This window comes from Diadema antillarum, unplaced genomic scaffold (genome assembly GCF_040938485.1).
Source record: "Diadema antillarum isolate AM-2024a unplaced genomic scaffold, OU_Dant_1.0 scf00000133, whole genome shotgun sequence".
In the NCBI taxonomy this organism is placed as follows: Eukaryota; Metazoa; Echinodermata; class Echinoidea; order Diadematoida; family Diadematidae; genus Diadema; species Diadema antillarum.
The window spans coordinates 1,832,523-1,855,370 of NW_027271022.1; the positions used below are offsets into that span (position 1 = coordinate 1,832,523).

The 22,848-nt window shown below is 36.5% G+C and overlaps 1 protein-coding gene across 1 annotated transcript; it reads left to right on the top strand.

Annotated features, from left to right (window-relative positions):
• Positions 1–16,029: 16,029 nt before the first annotated feature.
• LOC139720805 (neuronal acetylcholine receptor subunit alpha-5-like) lies at positions 16,030–19,190 on the top strand. Its single transcript, XM_071632144.1, has 4 exons — positions 16,030–16,070; positions 16,873–17,594; positions 18,641–18,750; positions 19,059–19,190. Exons 1-4 carry the CDS (start codon positions 16,030–16,032, stop codon positions 19,188–19,190), a joined length of 1,005 nt encoding a protein of 334 aa, XP_071488245.1.
• Positions 19,191–22,848: the final 3,658 nt, after the last annotated feature.

Consider the following 22,848-nt stretch of genomic DNA (forward strand, 5'->3'; position numbering starts at 1 on the left):
TGTCAACTTGCAGTGCCAAATGTATATCAAGATACTGTATTTTTCTTCTTTTTTTTTCTCCTTTTGTTCAGGATGGCATCTGCAAATGGGTACCATCCGAACTGAATACAATATCAGCCGAGTATTATATTTTTCTCTACTTGTGCAATGAACCGGCTGCACAGTGTATTACAGCAGGTGTGATTTGCTCAAATTTGGTTTGTGTCTTGAACCAGTTGCACAGTGTATTACAACCCTTCAGCAGTTAACGTACGCAAGCTACATTTCTCTATCATAAATGAAACACGCTTAAGCATGACTATTCAGTTTGTATAGTTGCCCAGGGTGAATTATACAGTCGGATCTTTTTGTTCAGTATGGCATCTGCAAATGGGTGCCATCTGAACTGAATTCAGTATCAGCCGAGTATCACATTTTTCTCCACTCACGCAATGAATCGGCTGCACAGTGTATTACAGCAGGTGTAACTTGCTCAAATTTGGTGTGTCTTGGTTACTAGTGTTGCCCCTGGCAACCTTGTTCTTATCCTAAATCATGTAAAGAGTTCCTCAGTGTTAGTCTTGTTGGCGCATAGGGAGTGGGTGATGTTTTGCTCTCCAACTGTGGGAGAGGAGAAATCCGTATTGAATGAATGATAAAAAAACCCGGTTGACTTATATGTTCCTGGTAAACAAGTCCATTACTGGTTTCCTCCAAATGGATTCCTCAAGTATAGGTTTCCTTTTAGGCTGTAGGAGTTTTACCTGGCCGACATGACGGTTGTCAAGTCACTTCATTGTGATTAGAGTCTGCACGATGTCATGATCCATCCCAACCAAATCTAAATGTATGAAGTGATAAATATATATATATATATATATATATATATATATATATATATATATATATATGTATACACATATATATTTCAATCAATAGTAGCTCAATTCAGAACCTTAACAGCCGATGTTTTGAAAATAGAGCTACATGTATTAGTATGCTCCCAAATTACCCAACCTTTTAGCAGTCAACGTACGCAAGCTATACACACTTCATTATCATTAATGCAAAACGCTTAAGCATTTTATGCAGATTGTTTAGTCAACTAGGGTGATTTGTCCAGTCTGTTTTTTTTTTTCTATTCAGAATGGCATCTACAAAGGGTGCTGTCTGAACTGAATACAGTATCAGCCGAGTGTTATATTCTTCTCCACTCATGCAGTGGACCGGCTGCACAGTGTATTACAGCAGGTGTGACTTGCTCAAATTTGGTTTGTGTCTTGAACCAGTTGCACAGTGTATTACAACCCTTCAGCAGTTAACGTACGCAAGCTACATTTCACTATCATTAATGAAACACGCTTAAGCATGACTATTCAGTTTGTATAGTTGCCCAGGGTGAATTATACAGTCGGATCTTTTTGTTCAGTATGGCATCTGCAAATGGGTGCCATCTGAACTGAATTCAGTATCAGCCGAGTATCACATTTTTCTCCACTCACGCAATGAATCGGCTGCACAGTGTATTACAGCAGGTGTAGCTTGCTCAAATTTGGTGTGTTTTGGTTACTAGTGTTGCCCCTGGCAACCTTGTTCTTATCCTAAATCATGTAAAGAGTTCCTCAGTGTTAGTCTTGTTGGCGCATAGGGAGTGGGTGATGTTTTGCTCTCCAACTGTGGGAGAGGAGAAATCCGTATTGAATGAATGATAAAAAAACCCGGTTGACTTATATATGTTCCTGGTAAACAAGTCCATTACTGGTTTCCTCCAAATGGATTCCTCAAGTATAGGTTTCCTTTTAGGCTGTAGGAGTTTTACCTGGCCGACATGACGGTTGTCAAGTCACTTCATTGTGATTAGAGTCTGCACGATGTCATGATCCATCCCAACCAAATCTAAATGTATGAAGTGATAAATATATATATATATATGTATACACATATATATTTCAATCAATAGTAGCTCAATTCAGAACCTTAACAGCCGATTTTTTGAAAATAGAGCTACATGTATTAGTATGCTCCCAAATTACCCAACCTTTTAGCAGTCAACGTACGCAAGCTATACACACTTCATTATCATTAATGCAAAACGCTTAAGCATTTTATGCAGATTGTTTAGTCAACTAGGGTGATTTGTCCAGTCTGGTTTTTTTTTTTTCTATTCAGAATGGCATCTACAAAGGGTGCTATCTGAACTGAATACAGTATCAGCCGAGTGTTATATTCTTCTCCACTCATGCAGTGGACCGGCTGTCTGTACAATGTATTTATAATATGTTAACCTGTATTTTGTTGGAATTTGGTGTGTGCTTTGTTCGCTATAGAGTTTTACTTGGCAACCGTGTACTTGCACCATATAGTGATGGTTGGCGGTACCAGGGTGTTGGTCTTCTTGGGGCATAGGGATGGGGTGATCTTTTGCTCCGTAGTTATGGAACAGGAGAAATCCGTATAAATGATAAAAACGGTTTATTCATAGATGTTCCTTGTGAACAAGCCCGTTGCTGGTTCTTTCCAAATTGATTCCTCGGGCAAGGATTCCCTTACGCTGTAGCTGCCTGAGATCTGTACCCTGCAGGCATGATGGTTGTCAGATCAATTTATTGTAATCTAGAGCCTGCACGGGATTAGGATTCATTGTAGTTAAATTTATGGTTATATCATAGTGTATGTGATAAATATATTGATATGATTGCCGGAATTTTATTGCGATTAGATCCAGCACGGGATATGGTCCGTGACAACCAAATCCACGCCTACCGCATTATCCATGTGAGAGATATTTGTTATGATTCTCAATATTCATCAAACCCACCTGCAATTAAAGTTTTTTTTTTTGTTGTTGTTGATAAATACCCTTAAGATATAATGATAGTAAGTTATATCCTTTTGTTGAGATATAGTTTTTTTTTTTCTGATTAATTGACATCAGCCGAATGCTATATTTTTCTCCACTCACGCAGTGGACAGGTTGCACAGTGTATTATAATACAATTGGCGTGACAATAGGCCCTACATAATTCTGTTAACCTGCATTTCGTTCGAATTTGGCGTGTGCCTTGCGCTTTAGAGTTGCCCTTGGCAACCGTGTACCTGCCCTATGTAGTAACTGTTGGCGGTCCCAGCGTGTGGATCTTGTTGTTGTTGTTGATATATACCCTTTACGATAACGACAATAAGTTAATAAAATGTGTTTGGGTGTTTTTCTTTTTCTCTCTCACTCTCTCTTGGTCGAAATATTTTTCTGATTAATTGGCATACCAATTCAGAACTCAATCAGCTGATGTTTTAAATATCTAGGTATGCTCCCAAATTACTCAACCTTTTAGCAGTCAACGTACACAAGCTAAATTTCATTATCATTATTGAAACACGCTTAAGCATCTTATACAGGTTGTATAGTTATCCAGGGTGAATTGTTCAGTTTGTTCTTCTTGTTCAGGGTGGCATCTGCCAACGGGTGCCGACAGTATCAGCCGAGTATTGTATTCTTCTCCACTCACGCAGTGGACCGGCTGCACAGTTTAATACAATTTATTACAACATACTATGTCAATTTGTAACTTGTTCGAATTTGGTGTGTGCTTTGTTCGCTATAGAGTTGCTCTTGGCAACCGTGTATTTGCCCTACATGTTCTTTTTGTCCAGGATGGCATCTGCCAACGGGTGCCATCAGAACTGACAGTATCAGCCGAGTATTGTATTCTTCTCCACTCACGCAGTGGACCGGCTGCACAGTTTAATACAGTTTATTACAATATATTATGTCAACTTGTAACTTGCTCGAATTTGGTGTGTGCCTTGTTCGCTACAGAGTTGCCCTTGGCAACCATGTATTTGCCCTATATAATATACTGGCCGTCGGCGGTCCCAGCGTGTTTGTCTTTTTGGGGCATAGGGACGGGTGATCTTTTGCGCTGCAGTTATGGGAGAGGAGGAATCCGTATAGAATTAATGATAAAAACGGTTATTTTTTTTTTTCATTTCTTGTAAAATTGATTCTTCGGGTAAGGATTTCCTTCCTAGAGCTGCCCTTGGGAACCTAGTATTTGCTCTATATACTGGCGGTTGGCGGTCCCTATAAGACTTGAGATGTCTTCTCTTCTGTCATAACACAATACGTATTACATACATGTGTTCCCTCTATTGATCGGATATAGAACAATTACCGGAGTTTTATTATAACTTATTTTGAATATTAGTATTCATGCTTATGGCAAACTGTTCTCTTTATGTTTGTGCCTACTTAGATCGTATTAATGTTATGTATAGGACGATCCTATTTTCCTTTGTAGACAACGTTATATTACGAGACAACGATAAAATGTGTAACTGCAATATTGCAACAATCTCCACAGTCAAATTGTTCTATACTGCCCTCTACAGGTGCCCTCGTGGACTCAAGCAACGGACAACACGCTCACCCTTTAATACGCAATTCTATAGACACAGCATTCAATTCAATTAATGATGATGACTTTTTTGATTTGGCAGGACCTTCTTTTGAACAAAACGAATCAAATATCAATCAAAATGACAATTTTTTTGATAATTATGTTTCTGACGGTTTTAATTCATCGCCGCAAGAATTAGACTATGATTTTGACACAGAGAACCAATTGCAAAGTCCGTCTTCTGAATATCTTACTCAATCCCAATTTACCAATGTTGTCAAGGAATATGATAGTACTACTTTTTCTCTTTTACATTTTAATATTAGAAGTATTAATAAGCATTTTGAAGAATTGAGGTTATTTTTAAATAGTCCCATCATGCATAATATCTCGGCGGTAGGTTTAACCGAAACCTGGCTCTCTCATGACTCCAGTCTTCCCTTCGCTCTCGACGGGTACGATTTAGTGGTTAATAACAGACAAAATAGGGTAGGTGGAGGCGTTGCCATATATGTTAAACAAAATTATGATTATGTAGTCCGCGATGAGTTCACCAGTATGACTGATTTTTTTGAGTCTTTATTTATTGAAATCACAGTTCCAGGCAGCAAAAATATAATCATAGGTGTAGTATATAGACCACCAAACGCGAATACTAAATCATTTTTAGATTATTTTTCCGATCTGGTTAAAAACCCACTTTTTATCAACAAAAATTGTTTTATAATGAGTGATTTTAATATAGATTTGCTAAAACAGAATAATATGTCGCAAGATTTTTTGGAAATATTTTTGTCTGCCTCTTTTTTACCCTTAATATCTAAACCCACACGTATAGTTAATGAATCTGTTTCTTTAATTGATAACATTTTTTGTAACATTCTTCCTCCTCCTGATTCTTTTGTAGTACTCTCAGATATCACCGATCATTTCCCTATCTCGACTGGTTTTTCTTTAAATGGAGCAGTTGATAATAAAAACAACAATATATTTAAACGAAGAATTACTCATGAAAGTATAGCCAGGCTAGGTGCTAGCTTAGACACCGCAGACTGGTCCTGTATCTTTGATACAGATGATGTTAATTTGTCTTATGAATATTTTATGAAGATTTTTATCCAACATTTGGACATTTGTATTCCAAAACGTAGAGAAAAATCAGCTAATTACAAAAAAATACCCAGGCTCCCATGGATTTCAAAATCGCTCCTGCGTTCAATAAATAGAAAGAATAATTTATATTACAGATTTAAAATGAAACGTACTGAGCAATCAAAGTTGAAATACACTAGTTACAAAAATACTTTGACGAAAATTATACGAATAGAAAAAAAAAAATATTATACTAATCAGTTACAATTTTACAGGCATGATATGCAAAATACATGGAAAGTTTTAAAGCAAGCCATGAATATATCAAATGTTAAGTCAAATATTACAAAAATTAGATTTGATGGTGAAATTCTTGAAGATTCTCAACAAATTTGTGATGTTTTGAATAACCATTTTTCTTCAATTGGGGAAAGCCTGGCAAGTAATATTCCTCCCTCCACAAAACATTTTTCCGAATTTTTGGGTCCCCCAAATTCTAGTTCAATATTTTTTTAATCCAACATACACTCAGGAGATAATTAATATTGTCTCTGATTTCAGTTCCAAAAAAAGTGCTGGACACGATGACATCAGCAATTTTCTTTTAAAGGGGGTAATATCGTCAATTGCGGATCCCTTAGCTCATATATTTAATCTATCCCTTTTTAATGGCACCTTCCCCGAAAGTATGAAAATAGCAAAAGTCATCCCCTTGTTTAAAAAAGGTGACAAATTAGATGTAAATAATTACCGACCAATTTCTTTGTTAAGTGCATTGTCAAAAATTCTTGAAAAATTATTTATAAAAGAACTATTAATTTCTTTAAATTTAATCACATATTTACGAATTTTCAATTTGGATTTAGGGAGAAACATAGCACCACACATGCATTATTGAGTTTTATAGAAAAAGTGGCACATGCTATCGATAAATCTTCTCATTTGATAGGTTTGTTCCTGGACTTCTCCAAGGCCTTCGACACCATCAATCATGATATTTTACTTAACAAATTACACCATTATGGAGTGCGTGGGAAGGCCTTGGAGTGGTTCAGGAGCTACCTCATGAACAGGAAACAATATGTTTCTTTAAATGGTTGTAATTCACAAATATTAAATATTAAATGTGGGGTGCCACAGGGAAGTTTATTAGGTCCACTGTTGTTTACTATTTACATAAATGATTTTTGTAGATCATCAGATGTTCTTTCTTTTATTCTTTTTGCAGACGACTCAAATCTATTTTTTTCACACAATAATCTTTTTACCTTTGTTAATACAATAAATTTAGAATTAGAAAATGTTGCCCAGTGGATAAAAGCAAATAAGCTATCTCTTAACCTTCAAAAAACAAAATATATGCTCTTTAGTAATTCTACTGAGGCATTACCTGTTGATATTGTTTTAGATGGTACTCCACTCGAAAATGTCTCCCATATAAAATTTCTTGGAGTAACAGTTGACAATAAGCTGTCCTGGAAATTTCATATTGACAGTATATGTAAAATTATTTCACGTAATATTGGTATAATTAATAAGCTTAAGTTTTGTTTTCCTTTGTCGTCCCTGCTCGTATTATATTCATCCTTAATATTGCCATATTTAAGTTACGGTATTCTCGCGTGGGGAAATACATATAAAACATTCTTAGATAAATTACTTTTATTGCAAAAGAAATCACTCCGTGTTATATGTCATACTCCATTTTTGTCCCATACTGACCCACTATTTTATGAGCATAAAATATTGAAAATTAATGATTTGTATTTGTTTAATCTAGGACAATTTATGTATAATTATAATAAAAATAATCTCCCAAATATATTTGAAACAATGTTTCAAAGAAATCAATCCATTCATAATTATCCAACACGGCGATCAAATGATTTCCATTTGCCATTTCTGAGAACTTTGTTGGCTCAAAACACATTTATTTACGACGGGCCAAAGTACTGGAATTCACTTCCCAGTAACATTACTACTGCTCAATCTCTGAATTCCTTTAAGAATAAATTAAAACCATTTTTATTGCAACTTTACAACATCCAACAGAGTTAGTTTCCCTTTATCATCTCAGTCAAGTCATCATTTTTTTTTTACATAAGTCCTCCTACTAAACTATGTCCCTCTCTGTGTTCTAAATATAACGATGTGTTTTTTTTTTCTCCTGCATTCTTACCAACATAACTACGTATAAAAAATGTTTTGCATTACATTCAATCCAGCTTGTATTTTATCACTTATTTTACATTATGAAATCCAGACTTATGTACCTTTTCAAGTTTTGTTCTGTATCACAAATATCCCGTGTATACGCAATGTACATAAAGTTCTTTGTTCATTTTGATGGAGGTGAAAATAAAGTTGAAAGTTGAAAGTTAAAATTACAAAAAATCCATAAATCATCATTCAAAATTTCTCATTTGAACAAATTATCTTTACCGGGCAATATTCGATGAAAAAGCTTGAAATTGAATTGCTTTATTCTATCATCATTAATCTGATGAAACGTATATTGCAAAACCCTTTTCCAATCAAAATCACAGGGTAGATCCAAATAACCTTGCCAGAAGTATACACACGGGGGTTCTTGTTTTTTCTTACGTAGAAACTATCTGTAATAGTGTTCAGCTGACGTTTTCCGAACACTGATTTTATCACCTGTTGACAACTCAATAACATCAAATTCTTCTCCTGCCATTGTAATATGCACAACTGTAATACACTGTGAATTGATTGAGTGTTGGGTGTGATCCATTGAAGTATAACTTGTTAATGCACTTGAAAGTTTCAATTTATTGAAATGATAACCACTTCAACTATTAAAGTCAAGAACTTGAAAACTATAGTTTTAAAATGTCATGCTGTGTGCACAGGCCGAACGGCATCTTACTGGTATTCTGGCATATACGAGACTGTTCAGCGAATTTTTGAAGTGCTTTTCCATAGTGGTCTGGCGTCGTATTAAACCCTTACAGGTCCACGGTCGCACCCCCACACACAAAACCACACACACACACTCACACACACACACACACACACACACACACACACACACACACAACATGCAGTACAGCCGGAAGATGACAAAAGTATTTCATACAATAGCGGGCATTCATTTCTTTATAAAAAAAAAAAAATGCTGGTCAGATACGCGAGATGGACTTGGTATAGTGTTTCATAGTGGAGTGAGATATTTAAGCTAAAATAGGCTGATGAAGATATTCCACAGACACCCAGCTAACTAAAATTAGGCCATTTTTATCATCCCCTTTACAAAAACCGGTTTGAACCGAGCGATTACAGTGAAACTAAACCCTCATATACATGTGGGTGAAGAAATTGCAGCAATAGTAGTAGAACATATTAGTGAGTGCCTAAGGAAAATCAGACACTTAAGAATTGTTAAAATTTACCCCAAAAAAATGATAGCATTATAATCATTAAAATCATCATCAATTAATTCTAATACTTTTTGCCATTTTTTTCCATTCGTGGTGTCATAGAGTGTTGAAATTGAAGATTCGTCATTAAAAAACGCATCACCAAACAAACATGTATTTTTAAACGGATTTTCCTGATTTTCTCAAATTGATGTGCTAGTAATATTATTTACATTCACTCAATAACATATCTAACTTTCACTCTACATTAGTGTCAACCGTTCCTACATTGTATACTCAGACGATTTGGCGTAGCATTTCGTTTTGGAGAGTGAATTGATCAACCTTGACCATTTTGATAGAGATGCCATTTTGAAAATCATACTTAGAAAAAAAACACACAACAACATCTAATAAACAAATAAACAACATCAAAGAGGATACTTTCATTCATAAGTTGTTGTTGATGTTGTGTGCGTCTCTCTCTCTCTGTCTTGTTTTGTTTTGTTTGTTTGTTTGTTTGTTTGTTTGTTTGTTGTTGTTGTTGTTGTTGTTGTTGTTTTGTTTTGTTTTGTTTTTTTTTTTTTTTGGGGGGGGGGGGGTTGCATAAAAGGCACCGTCTGATAAACCTGAACGATTACTACTAGCCAATACCCACACGAGTGGACCGGGTGTAATATTATATGATTGGCGATTAGTGACCGGCTGATGAAGATGCACGTTTGAAACATATGAAAATAAGCGAGGACAACAACAACAACAACAATGACAGCAGCAACGACAACATCAACGATAAAATGCCCACAACCAGATGAAATTAGTCATGAAGGTATACCGTTTTACCTTACCCTATAGCCACTAATGGCAGCCAGGTCGTACATGAGTAATTTTTTTCAAGGTTCATATCATAAAGATATTTCAACAAAATTATTGTTGCATCATTATTGTACACTGAGCAAGAATAAGGAGTGGATATAAACACAAATTCTTGAATTCTAAATTTTTGTTCTGTTTTGATCTTATTCATTGAGCAACAAAATAGTCAGATTTAAGAACTGCCGATAAATACAATGAAAGAGCGAAGAAAAACAAATCAAATTAATTTACAGGGCAGCGGAGACTGGGGCGTCACCCTCCCTCACACTCCCTCTCCCTCCTAGCACGAAGATACTATCTTTAAGTGTATGTAAAGGAACATAAAAATCTTAAATGAGATTGTGAATGATATTTTCGTAGGTCAAAAGCCAAAAATAGTAGTATTAATGTATGGCGAAAATGTTTGAATTTGCAAGAAAGTATCACTTTTTTTCCGCTATGCATGACGTCGTCTTCTATACTGCGTCACCATGCATTTCTCCACGTTCACCCCACATCTTCGTTTCTTCCTCTGACACCCTCCAGATCAGGTTACACCAGAACAAAATTGTCTAAGATAGGCAGCGAATATTGCTTCTTTAATCCCCTCTCCCAAACACTCGGGACACTATCCTAGCCTACAGAAATATGAATGTGCATTCAGAAAGTCAAAGTACAATAAGAAGTCAAAAGTTGAATCAAGGGATAAAGATTATTGTAAAATGGGTTCAAGAATGTAGCCAATTGGAAGCGCTGAAATAAGTCACGTGTGCGTACATTATTTTCTTACTAACATGCACGGCCTGACGTCACAATGTTTACACTAGCAGTGCGCACTCAATCAGCTGTTACAAGTGCGTCACGCGCTACTATACGCGCTGTCAATCCTGTAAACAACTTCTAGTTCGGGCTGCCAGCCGGCCTTTCTTGTGCATACCATGTGGCGTACGTATACTCTTATACGTACAGTACTTATATGTGCGGGATTTCCGGTCCGAGTGCGACGTGCGTAAATGTTTGGGACGAACATCTTCGGACATCTTGACTTTTGAGCGAGTGCTACATGTAGCTGACTGGTATTGACCCACAAAGGTACGTGAAAAATTCTGTTAGTTTTCAACCCATTTTATAAAACAAATGATGCACAGGATTATTTCGTGGCGTTAGTGAAGGTGCGGCGCACTCTCACTAACGCACTCTATCCTGTGCATCATTTGTGTACAAACTGAGACACTAGGATGGACTCAAAGAGGTTGTATACGAATCTCTTGGACGCACACAGTGTCAATGTGGATTGTATACGGTAAGTGACCATCCTCAGATACATTAATCAGTTTGAGTGCTCGTCCTTCGATGTTTCCATGGCACTATCAATACGCTTCACAAGTCAGTCCAACGTTTTGTGTATAAGGGACTCGTAACTCATTACCCCCAACATTGCCATTTTCCTCGGCGAGACAAAAGTGAACGTACCCCCCTTTGTCGGTACTCTGGTGTGGCAACATCTCTGGAGCCAGCATGTGGTTAATATGGGCTGGCCTCTTATGTCTCCTAGTATCAGATGGCCATGCTATTAATGGTAAGTTCCTGTCCTAAATATGTATATCCTATATGTGAAAAAAACTTGTAAAACGTGCAAAATGGCACTCATGTCAGTGTATTCCATAATCCGTATTCCAGAATGGATGAAACTCGTAACACGTAGGATCTGCTCATAGTATATTTCCTGTATTTAACGGAGTTGGGTGTGGTTTACTTCAGAAATAAAGTGTAATGTAACCTCAAAACTCTTACAAATCAGACAAGAACTTCCGTCGTGCCTTCAGTGAATGAATGGTCCTTATATGTTATTGGTCGGAGCATCGCACGACGTCAGTTTTAAATCCAGTTTCTGATTTACAACATTTGCAGGTTATATTATTTTTCATATTTCAGCAGGTTTCACGGAAAACAGTTTTACGTAAAAAATCTGAAATGACTCTTTACCATATTACGTAAAGTGTTCTCGTGTCCTGAAATAGCTTTACTATACAACTCTGTTTACAATGTGACATGATGTCCGCTACCCTTTTCTTTCATAACCTTTTTTTTTTGGATTCGTAGATACTTAATTCTTTCTTTTCTGCATTACATGACTCCAATTATGAGACTAATTTCTCTCTTTCCATCTGAGAGTCATTCCGTGCATTAAAATGTCTTTATGTTTCCCATTCCCGACTTGCGTATTTTATTTTTTATACCATAGGCTTTAGATGTAGGCTTTAAATGTAAGTTACGCTATGCTAGGCAACGTGTCTGTAATTTGAGTACAGAAGGTAGATTTGCATTCAAAAAAATAAAGAGAAATCCATAGTGAACTGATACTGATAGTAAAAATTATTACAGCGAGGTTTCGAAAGGAAAGGATCCTGCTTCAGCTGAAAAATTCTTCTGACATCGCAAAATTGTGTATTCAGTCAACTTGTAGGAATATCATCTTTATCAATAAAGTGTCATTGACAATTTATGAGAGAAAAATAGAAAAGTGTGTTCTTAATGTATGGATTTTATGCCTTCTTGGTTTAATAATTCGGTCAATCGTCTCCTTCACGTTGGAAAAATACTATACTTTTCGTTAGGCTTAAATCTGTCATAAATTTGTCGTCAGATTTTTCTGAAAAATATTATTATTTTACTAACCGTTCTGCATTCGATGTTCCTACGTATCATATCGGGGGCAACATTCTAACCTCTAAACATAATCACAACAATGATAACTTGTCAAGAAGCAGGTTTGCTGACCTATACTTGAAATAGCCTTTATTTGGTTTTGTTTTCTCATAGTAAAGCCCTTGCTAATGGAGAACGTGGTATGAAATGAATATTTTTTATTGTCCATTACAATCGTGCTGGACTCTCTTTGGCAGTCCATGAACAAGGCATTATTTCGCTGTCCTTTAAGCAAAAGGAAAATTCACACACAATAATTGGCAAGCTTTAGCGTTCGTATTTGCAAAGCTTCGGCTGATAAGTTCTTATCTACTCGATAATGGGTCGGAAATGAACGCGTTGTTCTGAATTATGTAACGGCCGTCGTATGACAATGAAATGGCCTGATAATAAGACAAAAGTTTATTGACACAAGACAGATATTTACTCATTTTCTAAAACTCTAATTAGGCTAATGGGACTCTCCTTCCGTAAAATTCGTACTTTCCCTGATGTACGAACAATTTTCACCCTCGCAGTTTTACTAATATATTGTTCGACAATTCTTCATTGTCTTACTCCACAAGAAAAAATAAATTTCATAAGACTTTCCGCTCAAAGAATCATGTATACCGTATGTCCCCAAAACAGTTACAACCGGACCCTCCTCAATGATAACTTTAAAAATAGTGAATCAATCCAAATACAATTTCAGGGCATGAAAATATAACTTATTACCCACATCTTACAGAAAACGTCATTCGATTTGCTTCAGCGGACAAAGAGAAATGAGGAATTTTGTAGAGCATATCAGGAATCCTCTCACTCCAAGCTCTGTCCATTGTGTTCACACATTGTGCAGATCCAAGAGCATCCAGGTGCTAAACTTGAAAGTATCAGATCAGGATCAGATTGATCCTGATAATGTAAATCACGGAATCAGAAATAAAAATTTTAGTTTAAAACGCAAAACCGCATCCTAAATCATGTACATCTAGTGTATGTATGATTCAGGTTTTTATTAATTATTGTGTATCGCCTCTACTTTCATCTCTTTTGTTGCGACAGATCAGACATGGTCCAGCCAGGGTCAGCTGATGCATGACTTACTTGATACTGGATATGACGTCAGAATAATTCCGGGTGTTGCTGGGCAACCGGTGAAAGTTCGCATTACCTTTTACTTATCATCCATCCTCCATTTGGTAAGAAGCGATATCATAGATAACATCAAATACGATCCCTAGTATAATTAGTATAATTTCATACATTTGATGTTAAGCACGTATAATCCCAATACATAAATCATTATTGCAGGTAGCTCGTGCAAGTCAATACGACTGCATAATAGAAAATGAAGGAGACATAGTGTACGCAATATCAATCAGTAGAACTGAGGTACATGCTCCAAACAATATTGCATCATACTCTAGTCCCACCACCCTACAGACTGTAGACTACCAGGAAACGATTTATTTAATTGGACATTCTACCTTCGAAATCATCCGCTTTGTCTCACTTGTTTTGGTTTTGTATAATTATGCTTTTATCGAAAGGCGGATAAAGATATAATTCTTTAATCATTTCTCTCCTTTGTAGAGAATACATGTTGGAAATATCAGAAACCGGAATACCTTTGCCATTATCTTTTCATAAAAATGTGATATTTGAAGTCATTTCTTTCTAGATCAGAAGTACTATATGCGTAAGTCTTACACTATCATAAAGAGAATCGTGTATGGATAAGTAACTATTGGGATTCTTAATACTACTATTTAAAGTTGTATTTGAAATTTCCGTCCGCCAGTGAGAAGTATTTGAGGATCCTTACATACAAATCAATGCAGAAAATGTAATGCAGTCAGTTCATACTTCATTTATTTTCTTTAACAATCAGGATGAAAGAAATCAAGTTTTCCATGGCTCCTCATACATTAAAGTGGTGAGTTGATATTGTAGGAACAACAAAAGACTCCTCAACTCTGTTCATTTGTAAGGGTGTCAACATCTTAGACTGCTACACCTCTTTCACCTATCTCACTTTTCACCGGTCGTAATTACAAATATGAGACATACGTGATGAGTGAAACACGCTTGGACAGTCGAAAGTGATAGCCGGTGATGTTTTATAGGGGATGACTAGTATCTGATCAGTGGGAATCAGTGGAATACTCGGGGATGATTGTTCCAATTCTTGTGGGATTCATTTAAGAGTACATTATGTATCTATTGTTGTGTGAAGTTATTTGCTTCAGAACGGTGTCATATTCAAGTAATGTGCAGTTTAATGCTCCATCACTGTACAGGCATGCTAGCCTGGAACCATTAAACTGCACATTACTTGAATATGAGACCATTCTGAAGCAAATAATTTTTTACACAACGATAGATATATAATGTACTCTTAAATGAATCCCACAAGAATTTGAACAATCATCCCCAGCATTCCCACTGATTTCCACTGGTCAGCTTCTAGCCATCCCCTTTAAGGTAAAATTAAATTGATAAAAGCACGCAGATAAACAAAATGAATCGTCTAGATAACAGCCTTTCCAAGCTCTTGATACATCACTCTATGTGAACCATGAAACCGATTAGCCACCACTGGAAGGTTAAGATACTGTTTACCATTTGGAACAATGATTTAGAAAGTTTTCGAGATGTCACATTTGATGCACACGTGTAGGTCAGTTGTTTTAAAAAACATCCTACCCTATTAAAAAATCGTAATATATCCTAAAATATAAGAAGATATCACTGTATTTCCCAATAAACCATATCTGTAGATGGTTTAGTCTAGAAACATCTTTTTTAATTTAACTATTGTTTCACATTTTTACATCGGTTGTTTTTATTCCTAACCCATATTTTAGAATTGTTTGGAAGAGCTGAACCTGAGTTTTTGTTTCATCTGCACATATTAGATAATAACTTTATTTGTTGCATCAATCGCGTACTATTGACAGCCTCTCAAAATGTGTGCAATGTACGATTGTTTAAATTAACAAAATCGTTGTCTCTGCTTCATGACATGAACGCATCATTCATGGTAATGTTACTATTTCGTAAGGACTTCTTTTTTTTTTTTACTTTTAAACCGCGGCTTGAAAAATCTTATGGTTTATACACAATGTACTTGGTTTTGAAATTACATAATTCTTTAGATTAATCGTAATTTCGATAAGGTAATTATCTCAATCACCAAAGGAAAAAAAAATAAAGGAAACGTTGATGGGAATAAGCAATAAGAAGTGGCTTTTCACCAATTTTTTAGTGTGATCTGTGAATAGTCAGCCCGATGATTTAAAAAAAATGCAATCGAGGATTTCAAAACACAACCGACGAAGAGTAGCTGGGACTAGAAAAAAAAAATCAGCTAAAATATGTATGGAAACGCGAAATCACAAACTATTTGATATACCCTCTACAGACGATGGAACTCCCATAGGCAACCTTTAATCCTTAGGTCTATAAATAGCAACCACTATTTTTCCCATGAATGTCAGGTGAATAAGTCAGTAATTCTATTTGTAATTGTTAATTTTCTGTTGTTCTCTTTGACCAAGAATTGGAATGATTCTCGCCTTACTTGGGATCCGGCCGATTATGGCAACATCAGTCGTGTATATGTCCCAATGGAATCCGTATGGACCCCGCCGATGCTGATCTTCAACTCGTAAGTGCTGCCGATTTGACAACAAAACATTTTTAAACACCAGCTCGAGGTGACTTGCCACTGGGCTTACAATCCGTGACGATAAAAATGACACTGTATCTCAGAACACCATCAATCCATCAACATTTTTTTTTTTATTAGCCAGCTGCACCTAATAGGTACAGCGCACCCCCGTTATAATGAACACGGATATAACGAAATTCCCGTTAAAACAAAGTAAAAATTCAGGCCGCGCCTTATTCGGCTCTATGTCTTTATTATTTAGATATATCGAAATTTCCATAATAACGAAAGAAATCTGCAAGTCCCGAGAACTTTATTATGACCGGAGTCCACTGTATTGCTCATCGTTACGATATGAAAATCCACGCCGAGTAATCAAATTCGATCTACCGCCGAGAAAGGGAGACCTAACGAAGTTCTAAACGTCAATTTGATATAAACATCCACAAGGGGGAACAATAGCGCAATCAATACGTTATACACACCATTTTCAGCAAATAACAGTTATTTCGCTTTGCTCGTCATTTCCTCCTAATACTATTGTTCATCCATGGACACGATAAAAGCAATGTCGTTCATGTATTTTATTCTAACTAAAAACAAACAAACAAACAAACAAATGAAGTCTATGAAAAACAAGCATTTTGTCACAAACATAGAAAATAAGGGACAATGATAACAACATCTGCCTTTTTCACTTTTGAAGGGTTCCTGTGTAATAAACCGATTCACCCTGTATCCACAATGCAAAATGGAACAAATGGAGACATTCAATTCGTTTTGTATCCTGTAATATCAGAATTGCCTCTCACTCGGCTGAGAGTCCCCTGCAGCCGGGCGCTTCGAAGGTTGCAGTAAACCAAGATGGCTCTGCCCAGATCCAAACCTCCCTTCTCCACTCCACCACCTGCGACATCAACCTCAGGGCGTTCCCCTTCGACTCGCACGTGTGCGTCGTGATCTTCGCCTCGCAGGGTCTCCGTAGCGACATCTTCAAGTTCGAGCCGGCGCAGGTCCTGTCTCTGGACGATACTTATCCGCAGTGGCTCTTGACGGCTCTTTCCGCGGACGCTGTAGAAGAAAGCGATCAACTGCACAACGAAACCTTCTCCTTCCTGAACGTGCGGTTCACCCTGGAACGACTGCCCGACTTCTTCCTTCGTATGGTCGCCGCGCCCCTACAGCTGCTGAACGCGCTTGCTCTGATCACTTTCCTCATCCCTCTGAAAAGTGGTGAGCGAGTATCCTCTTGCCTCTCCCTCGTCCTCGGACAAACGGTATTTCACATCATCATTGCCGACATCCTACCGAGGACTTCGCGGGCTGACAGCGAACCGATCCTCATCAACTTCGTCCTGTCCTCGTTCCTCAACCTGGTCTGCATTACTGCAGGATCGGCCATGACAGTGAACCTTAGTTTCCAATCTTGGCGAATTCGGAATCGTACCTCGAGATATATAGTTTTCCACGTCCTTGCTGCAATTGCCCTCATGAAATTACCACAGAGTCGGTGTAAAAATGGTAAAGAGAATGTGTCTTTTTTTGGATATCTTAAATTCCTAAAATAAGAACAATTGTCAGATCTAGAGAACAGTGGTCTTATCTTGTAGGGCTTGATAGCTAAAACGGGTTAAGCTCCAGTTTTGATATTTTCAAAATAGGTCCATCAGAAAATAAATCCAAAGAAAACCTCTCCAATCCCTGGAAGGAACACAGTGTCCCACAGTGTAGAAACACAGTGTGCAATCTCTTCACCTTCTTAAATTCGAGCGTTTTAACAATGTAAACATATAAATTCACTGTGTGAAACAAAGTAGTACTATGTGAACACTTTATGAAAACCACACCACAGTGAGAAATCATCTTCACACTGCTAGATTCGAGCGTTTTCACACTGTCGACTATGTGAACAGACTTTGAACACACTGTGGGACACTGTTTTTTTCCCCGTAATGATGATGCCTGACTTGCTTTGCGAAAGTATTAAACCCAAATCGTTTATAATCCCATTTGTTTTTAGCACATGTGGTGTATGTCAAATTGACAAAAAACGGAGTTACCTCTTGTAACGTTGAAAAACTTCAGTTTGTAAATTGGGTCAACCAAGTGCAAAAACATTCACCTTTTCAACACAGACTGGAATCGTTATATGATATTTATTCTCTTATTTTTATACAGGTCCAGTTGCATAGATTCTATTTCTCATGACTGAAAAAAACCCAAACAATGGAACCATTGCATACGTGAGATAATGAAACCATCAGTCCATTGATTGATGCTAAATTCAAAACATAAACACCAGGGCCCAATTTCATAAAAGATGTTAGGATAGCAACTTTTGCTTGGATGGCATTTTCACAAAGCAACAGCCAATCAGGATGTTTGATTCTTATCGTTACCATGGTAATTGTCATTACAGCGAGAGTTGCTATCATAATTACATTTTTATGAGATGGGGTCCTAAACTGTGTAAAGGTAGACATTTCTTTTGCGAGTTACAGCGCCGATCGTGTATAAATTAGCTTGTTTATTCATGTCGTTTGCACCTTCTTTTTTCATCTGTACAGATGCTAGTCAAGTTGAGAAGATGAGCCGAAAGGAATGTAAACAAGATGAAGTCGAAAAGAGCAGCGACATTCCATTGGATACAGGAGACCTCTCGTCACCTAGGGAGGAGGTACGTGAGTTATATATATATATATATATATATATATATATATATATATACATATATACATATATATATATATATATATATAATAAATAAATATATATATATATATATATATATCTATATATATATATATATATACATTTATTATATCTATGTTTGTGTGTGTTGTTATTAACGCCTGAATAGCAATTGAAATAAAGAGAAACGTGCAAGGTCTTTGTGATCCCTCAGGAGGTTTTGTTGTCGTTATTCTTTTGTTAGAACTTGGGGTGGAAATGAAATCAATTGAACCTTTGTCTTTCTGTGTCTAGATGACTGACATGGAGTTCCTGGCGGCTTGTCTGGATCGTATCTTTTCCTTCTGCGCCCTGATTGCTTTCCTGTTGCCCAACATCGCGGCTTTCGAGATTGTCAAGAACAGTTTGCGAATCATGGTCAGATAGACGGTTCCATGACATTTTCTCCTTCGATAATTGCTCCCATGAAATCTCTCCATGCTAGGCCAAACATAAATTCCCCTCACTAACAAAACCTGCATCCTTATCTTCATCCTCACATGAACTCTTTATGTGCCATCGTATAAACCCTCTGTGCGCCACATTATTCTGAGACAGCAATGTTCAATTCAATTCAATTCAATTCAATTCAATTCAATTCAATTCAATTCAATTCAATTCAATTCAATTCCATTCCATTCAATTCAATTCAATACAAATGTTGTCATGCTTCGGGAAGACATTCTGCTTTTCACATCCATGTAACTTTTATAGATTTTTGTTTAGCTGGACCTGTAGTAAGCAAAGTTGTAGACAAAATGCCCAGCTTTGCTTTGATGTAAATTGTATGACAAATCTCTTATTGCTTTTCTTTCAAATGACCAGGAACTACATTATTGTGAAAAGTCATGACTTTGGCACACAAAATAACGTGGTCTTTGGCGATTTTATCGATTGGTTTGGGCGGGTTTATGCGTTTGAGCAGAATATGCTAAGGTGGCACGCCGTCAACTGTGTCGGGCATGCGAACGTGGCACATAAAGAGTTAAACGTATTTAAAACCCAATCACAACCCTAAGTTCTTGGATAAAAAAGAGCAAACTTCATGTCGTTTCACATATGTGACTAAAGGTGATCAAACGTTTTTAACATTTCATTTGTGCAGCATTGTTTATAACACATTTTTTTTTTTCTGGTGAAAGGATGGAATAGTTTTGGTTGAAATGGGAATTCAAGTTGTAACTTTTTAGAGATAATTACAAAATTTTGAAAGAGCCTACAGTTCTAAGAGGAATCCAAACTTTATTTGATGAAAATCGGTTTTGAAATGGCTGAGATATCAAAAATCAAACAAAACAAAGTGATCCTAATCAAAGGTGGGACCCACCATATATTAGGACCTTTATGCTTTTGGATATCTCAGAAATATCAAATCAGATTTGGTTCAAATGAACGGTGATTTCCCCTTAGAATTGCGTGCTCTTTAATATTTCATATAAGAAGTTTCTAGGTATCACGTAAAAAAAAAACTTTGAATTCCCCTCAGTAAAAACTACAATCCGACCTGTCCTATCCGGCCAACCTTTATTCGGATCTATCTATAATCCGGATGCGATCTCACCGTGATTTCTTTTCTTTTCTTTTTTGTTACTGTATAATAACGGGGAAAAAGGGGATTTCAAACTCAAACAAAATTTGACACAAACTCACATGAATTACATATTATTCTCAAAATAATTGACATACAGTCACATCTAATTTTCATTCATCTAACATGCATTCAGACATTCTCCACCCCTAAATCACTGCAAGAAAATAGACAAAAATTTTTTCATAGAATTAGGGCGCGGTACAAGCGATCGTTCTTCGGCAGCTATGTCTATTAAACATTGAGTCTCCCGTATCCGGCCAAATCCCTTATCCGGGTAAGCTCCGGTCCCGACATGTCCGGATAGGAAATGTCGGATTGTATAATAATCTTGATTATGAACTTGGCTCCTCACGGAATGCTCCACTGTCTAAAAGATAAAAAGAATAGAGAAAGAAAGAAATGATACATTCATTACCTCATTTACAATGGGGGCAATTAACTGGGGTAGGAAACATAATTATAAGTTTGATAAATTCTCTGAACAATGAGGTTTTAAGGTTTGCACTCATGATGCATTTCTTTTTTTGCCTGTGTGACGTTCTTCCGTTTGTAATCCTAACTTAACTGTGGCTGCTAATCGATTAAAGGAATGAATGAAGTTACCATAAACTTAGGAGTAATTGAATTATAATCGCATGAAATGTTTAGTTTGCCTATCTAATAACAATCATGATAAAGACTAACTTCTAAACAAAATACAGAAGACTCGTAAGATAGATGCTTTAAATGACAAATACAGTGTACTATTACAACTACCTATTTTGTATAATATTAATGTATCTTTCTATGCCGTAAGAACACAACTCTTTCTGTATGTCTATGTGAATAGAAGTATGTATGAATTTTACAAAATATGTATTGGTTTTTACGTATATGTAGATGTAATGTGGAAATGAAAACGATTTTACAAGTCATTTCCGGGGCACCAAGACCATTTCAAACTGTTAGTATGATTGGATCATTATCATTCATTTATGCATAATAGTCAATTCCGATGCCAGGAAACAGTTCCCTGTGCCACTTCTGCTTATTCGTTACACAAAACTATCACTGCCCTAGCTAATCGTCTCTGTGGGCTTTGACTTTTGATGGATGCATTGATCTGTCGACATGAGCTGTCTTACCTCTTTCCACCCTATTTCCAATTTCCCCCTTATCCTCCTCTTCCTTCTTCTTCCTTTTTCCTCGTTTTTTTTTTTCCCCCAGCACTCTTTGTAGTTGCAAGCTCTTCATTCCATATTTTCCCCTTCCCTCTGAGGTGCCAACATAGTACAAATATAGTGTTGTCTAAGCTGGTACTTCCATTTTGTTTTCGCAGAATAAATATAAGTAGGTCTGTATATATATCATACCTCTTCTTGTACTGAAGATAAACATGAACATATTGTTATTCTTTGCTTCCAGTGTGTCATTTAGATGAAATGCATATCTAATTTCTCACATCACTTTGCACATTTTGCTGTGAAAAGTAGAGTTTGAATTGACTTAAATTGAATATGTAGGGTTATCGACTTGAGTTTACGTGTTCTTAGACTGTCTGCCTATCCATAATAGAGGCCGAGAGAAAGGTGGCAAAATAAAAGATGTGGTATAACACATACACAATTTTGGTACATCTAACATTTATATATATATATATATATATATATATATATGTGACCGTGCACCTCAAAACGAACATAAAGTCGCACACACTGGTTTTGCGTGAGAACTGAAAATAAGTGAAATGGGTCAACCTAGCCGAACTTGACTTTTTCATATTTTCTGAAAGAGCGGGTCTTCTATTACATTATGCTGAAATTTGGTATCATAAAACGGGCAGGAAAGTGTGTTTTTTTAGCAGTTTATCTCGAACATTTTTGGTAGAATAGTGTGAGTATAGGTGTGTCTTTAGAATCCCTTTTTCATTTCTGAAAAACCTTGTCCACACTCTTCACTTTCAACTCTAATAACTTTTGAAAGGATAGTGCTACTGCTTTGAAAGTTGGCATTAGTTATGGACAGAATGTGTTAATGAGGCATGTTTAATTTCAGTTTAATCTGATAATCTCTTCATTGTTGTTACTCTGGTGGTTTACTTCCTGTTTTTTGTCCCATTCATCGCACAGCCAGCACGATTTGGTAAAGATTAAGCGCTTGAATAGACACTGCACTTCAGAGCCTCTTTTCTCAGTTCACACTTTTCCTGAGTTTGTGTTTTCTTTCCAATATTTAGATAGGTTAGGAGAGTCCATTTGATTTGAATTATACATCATTTTAAAGCTTAAAGTCTGCTCTTTCAGAATATGGTCTTAACTAAAAATTCATGTCTGGCGACTTTTTGTTTGTTTTGAGGTGCAGGGTCACATATATATATATATATATATATATATATATATGTATATAGGGGGGGGGGGCGACAAGACCTCGTATCTGCAAAATGTGAAATGTTCAGGAGAGCCAAAAACATGGCGG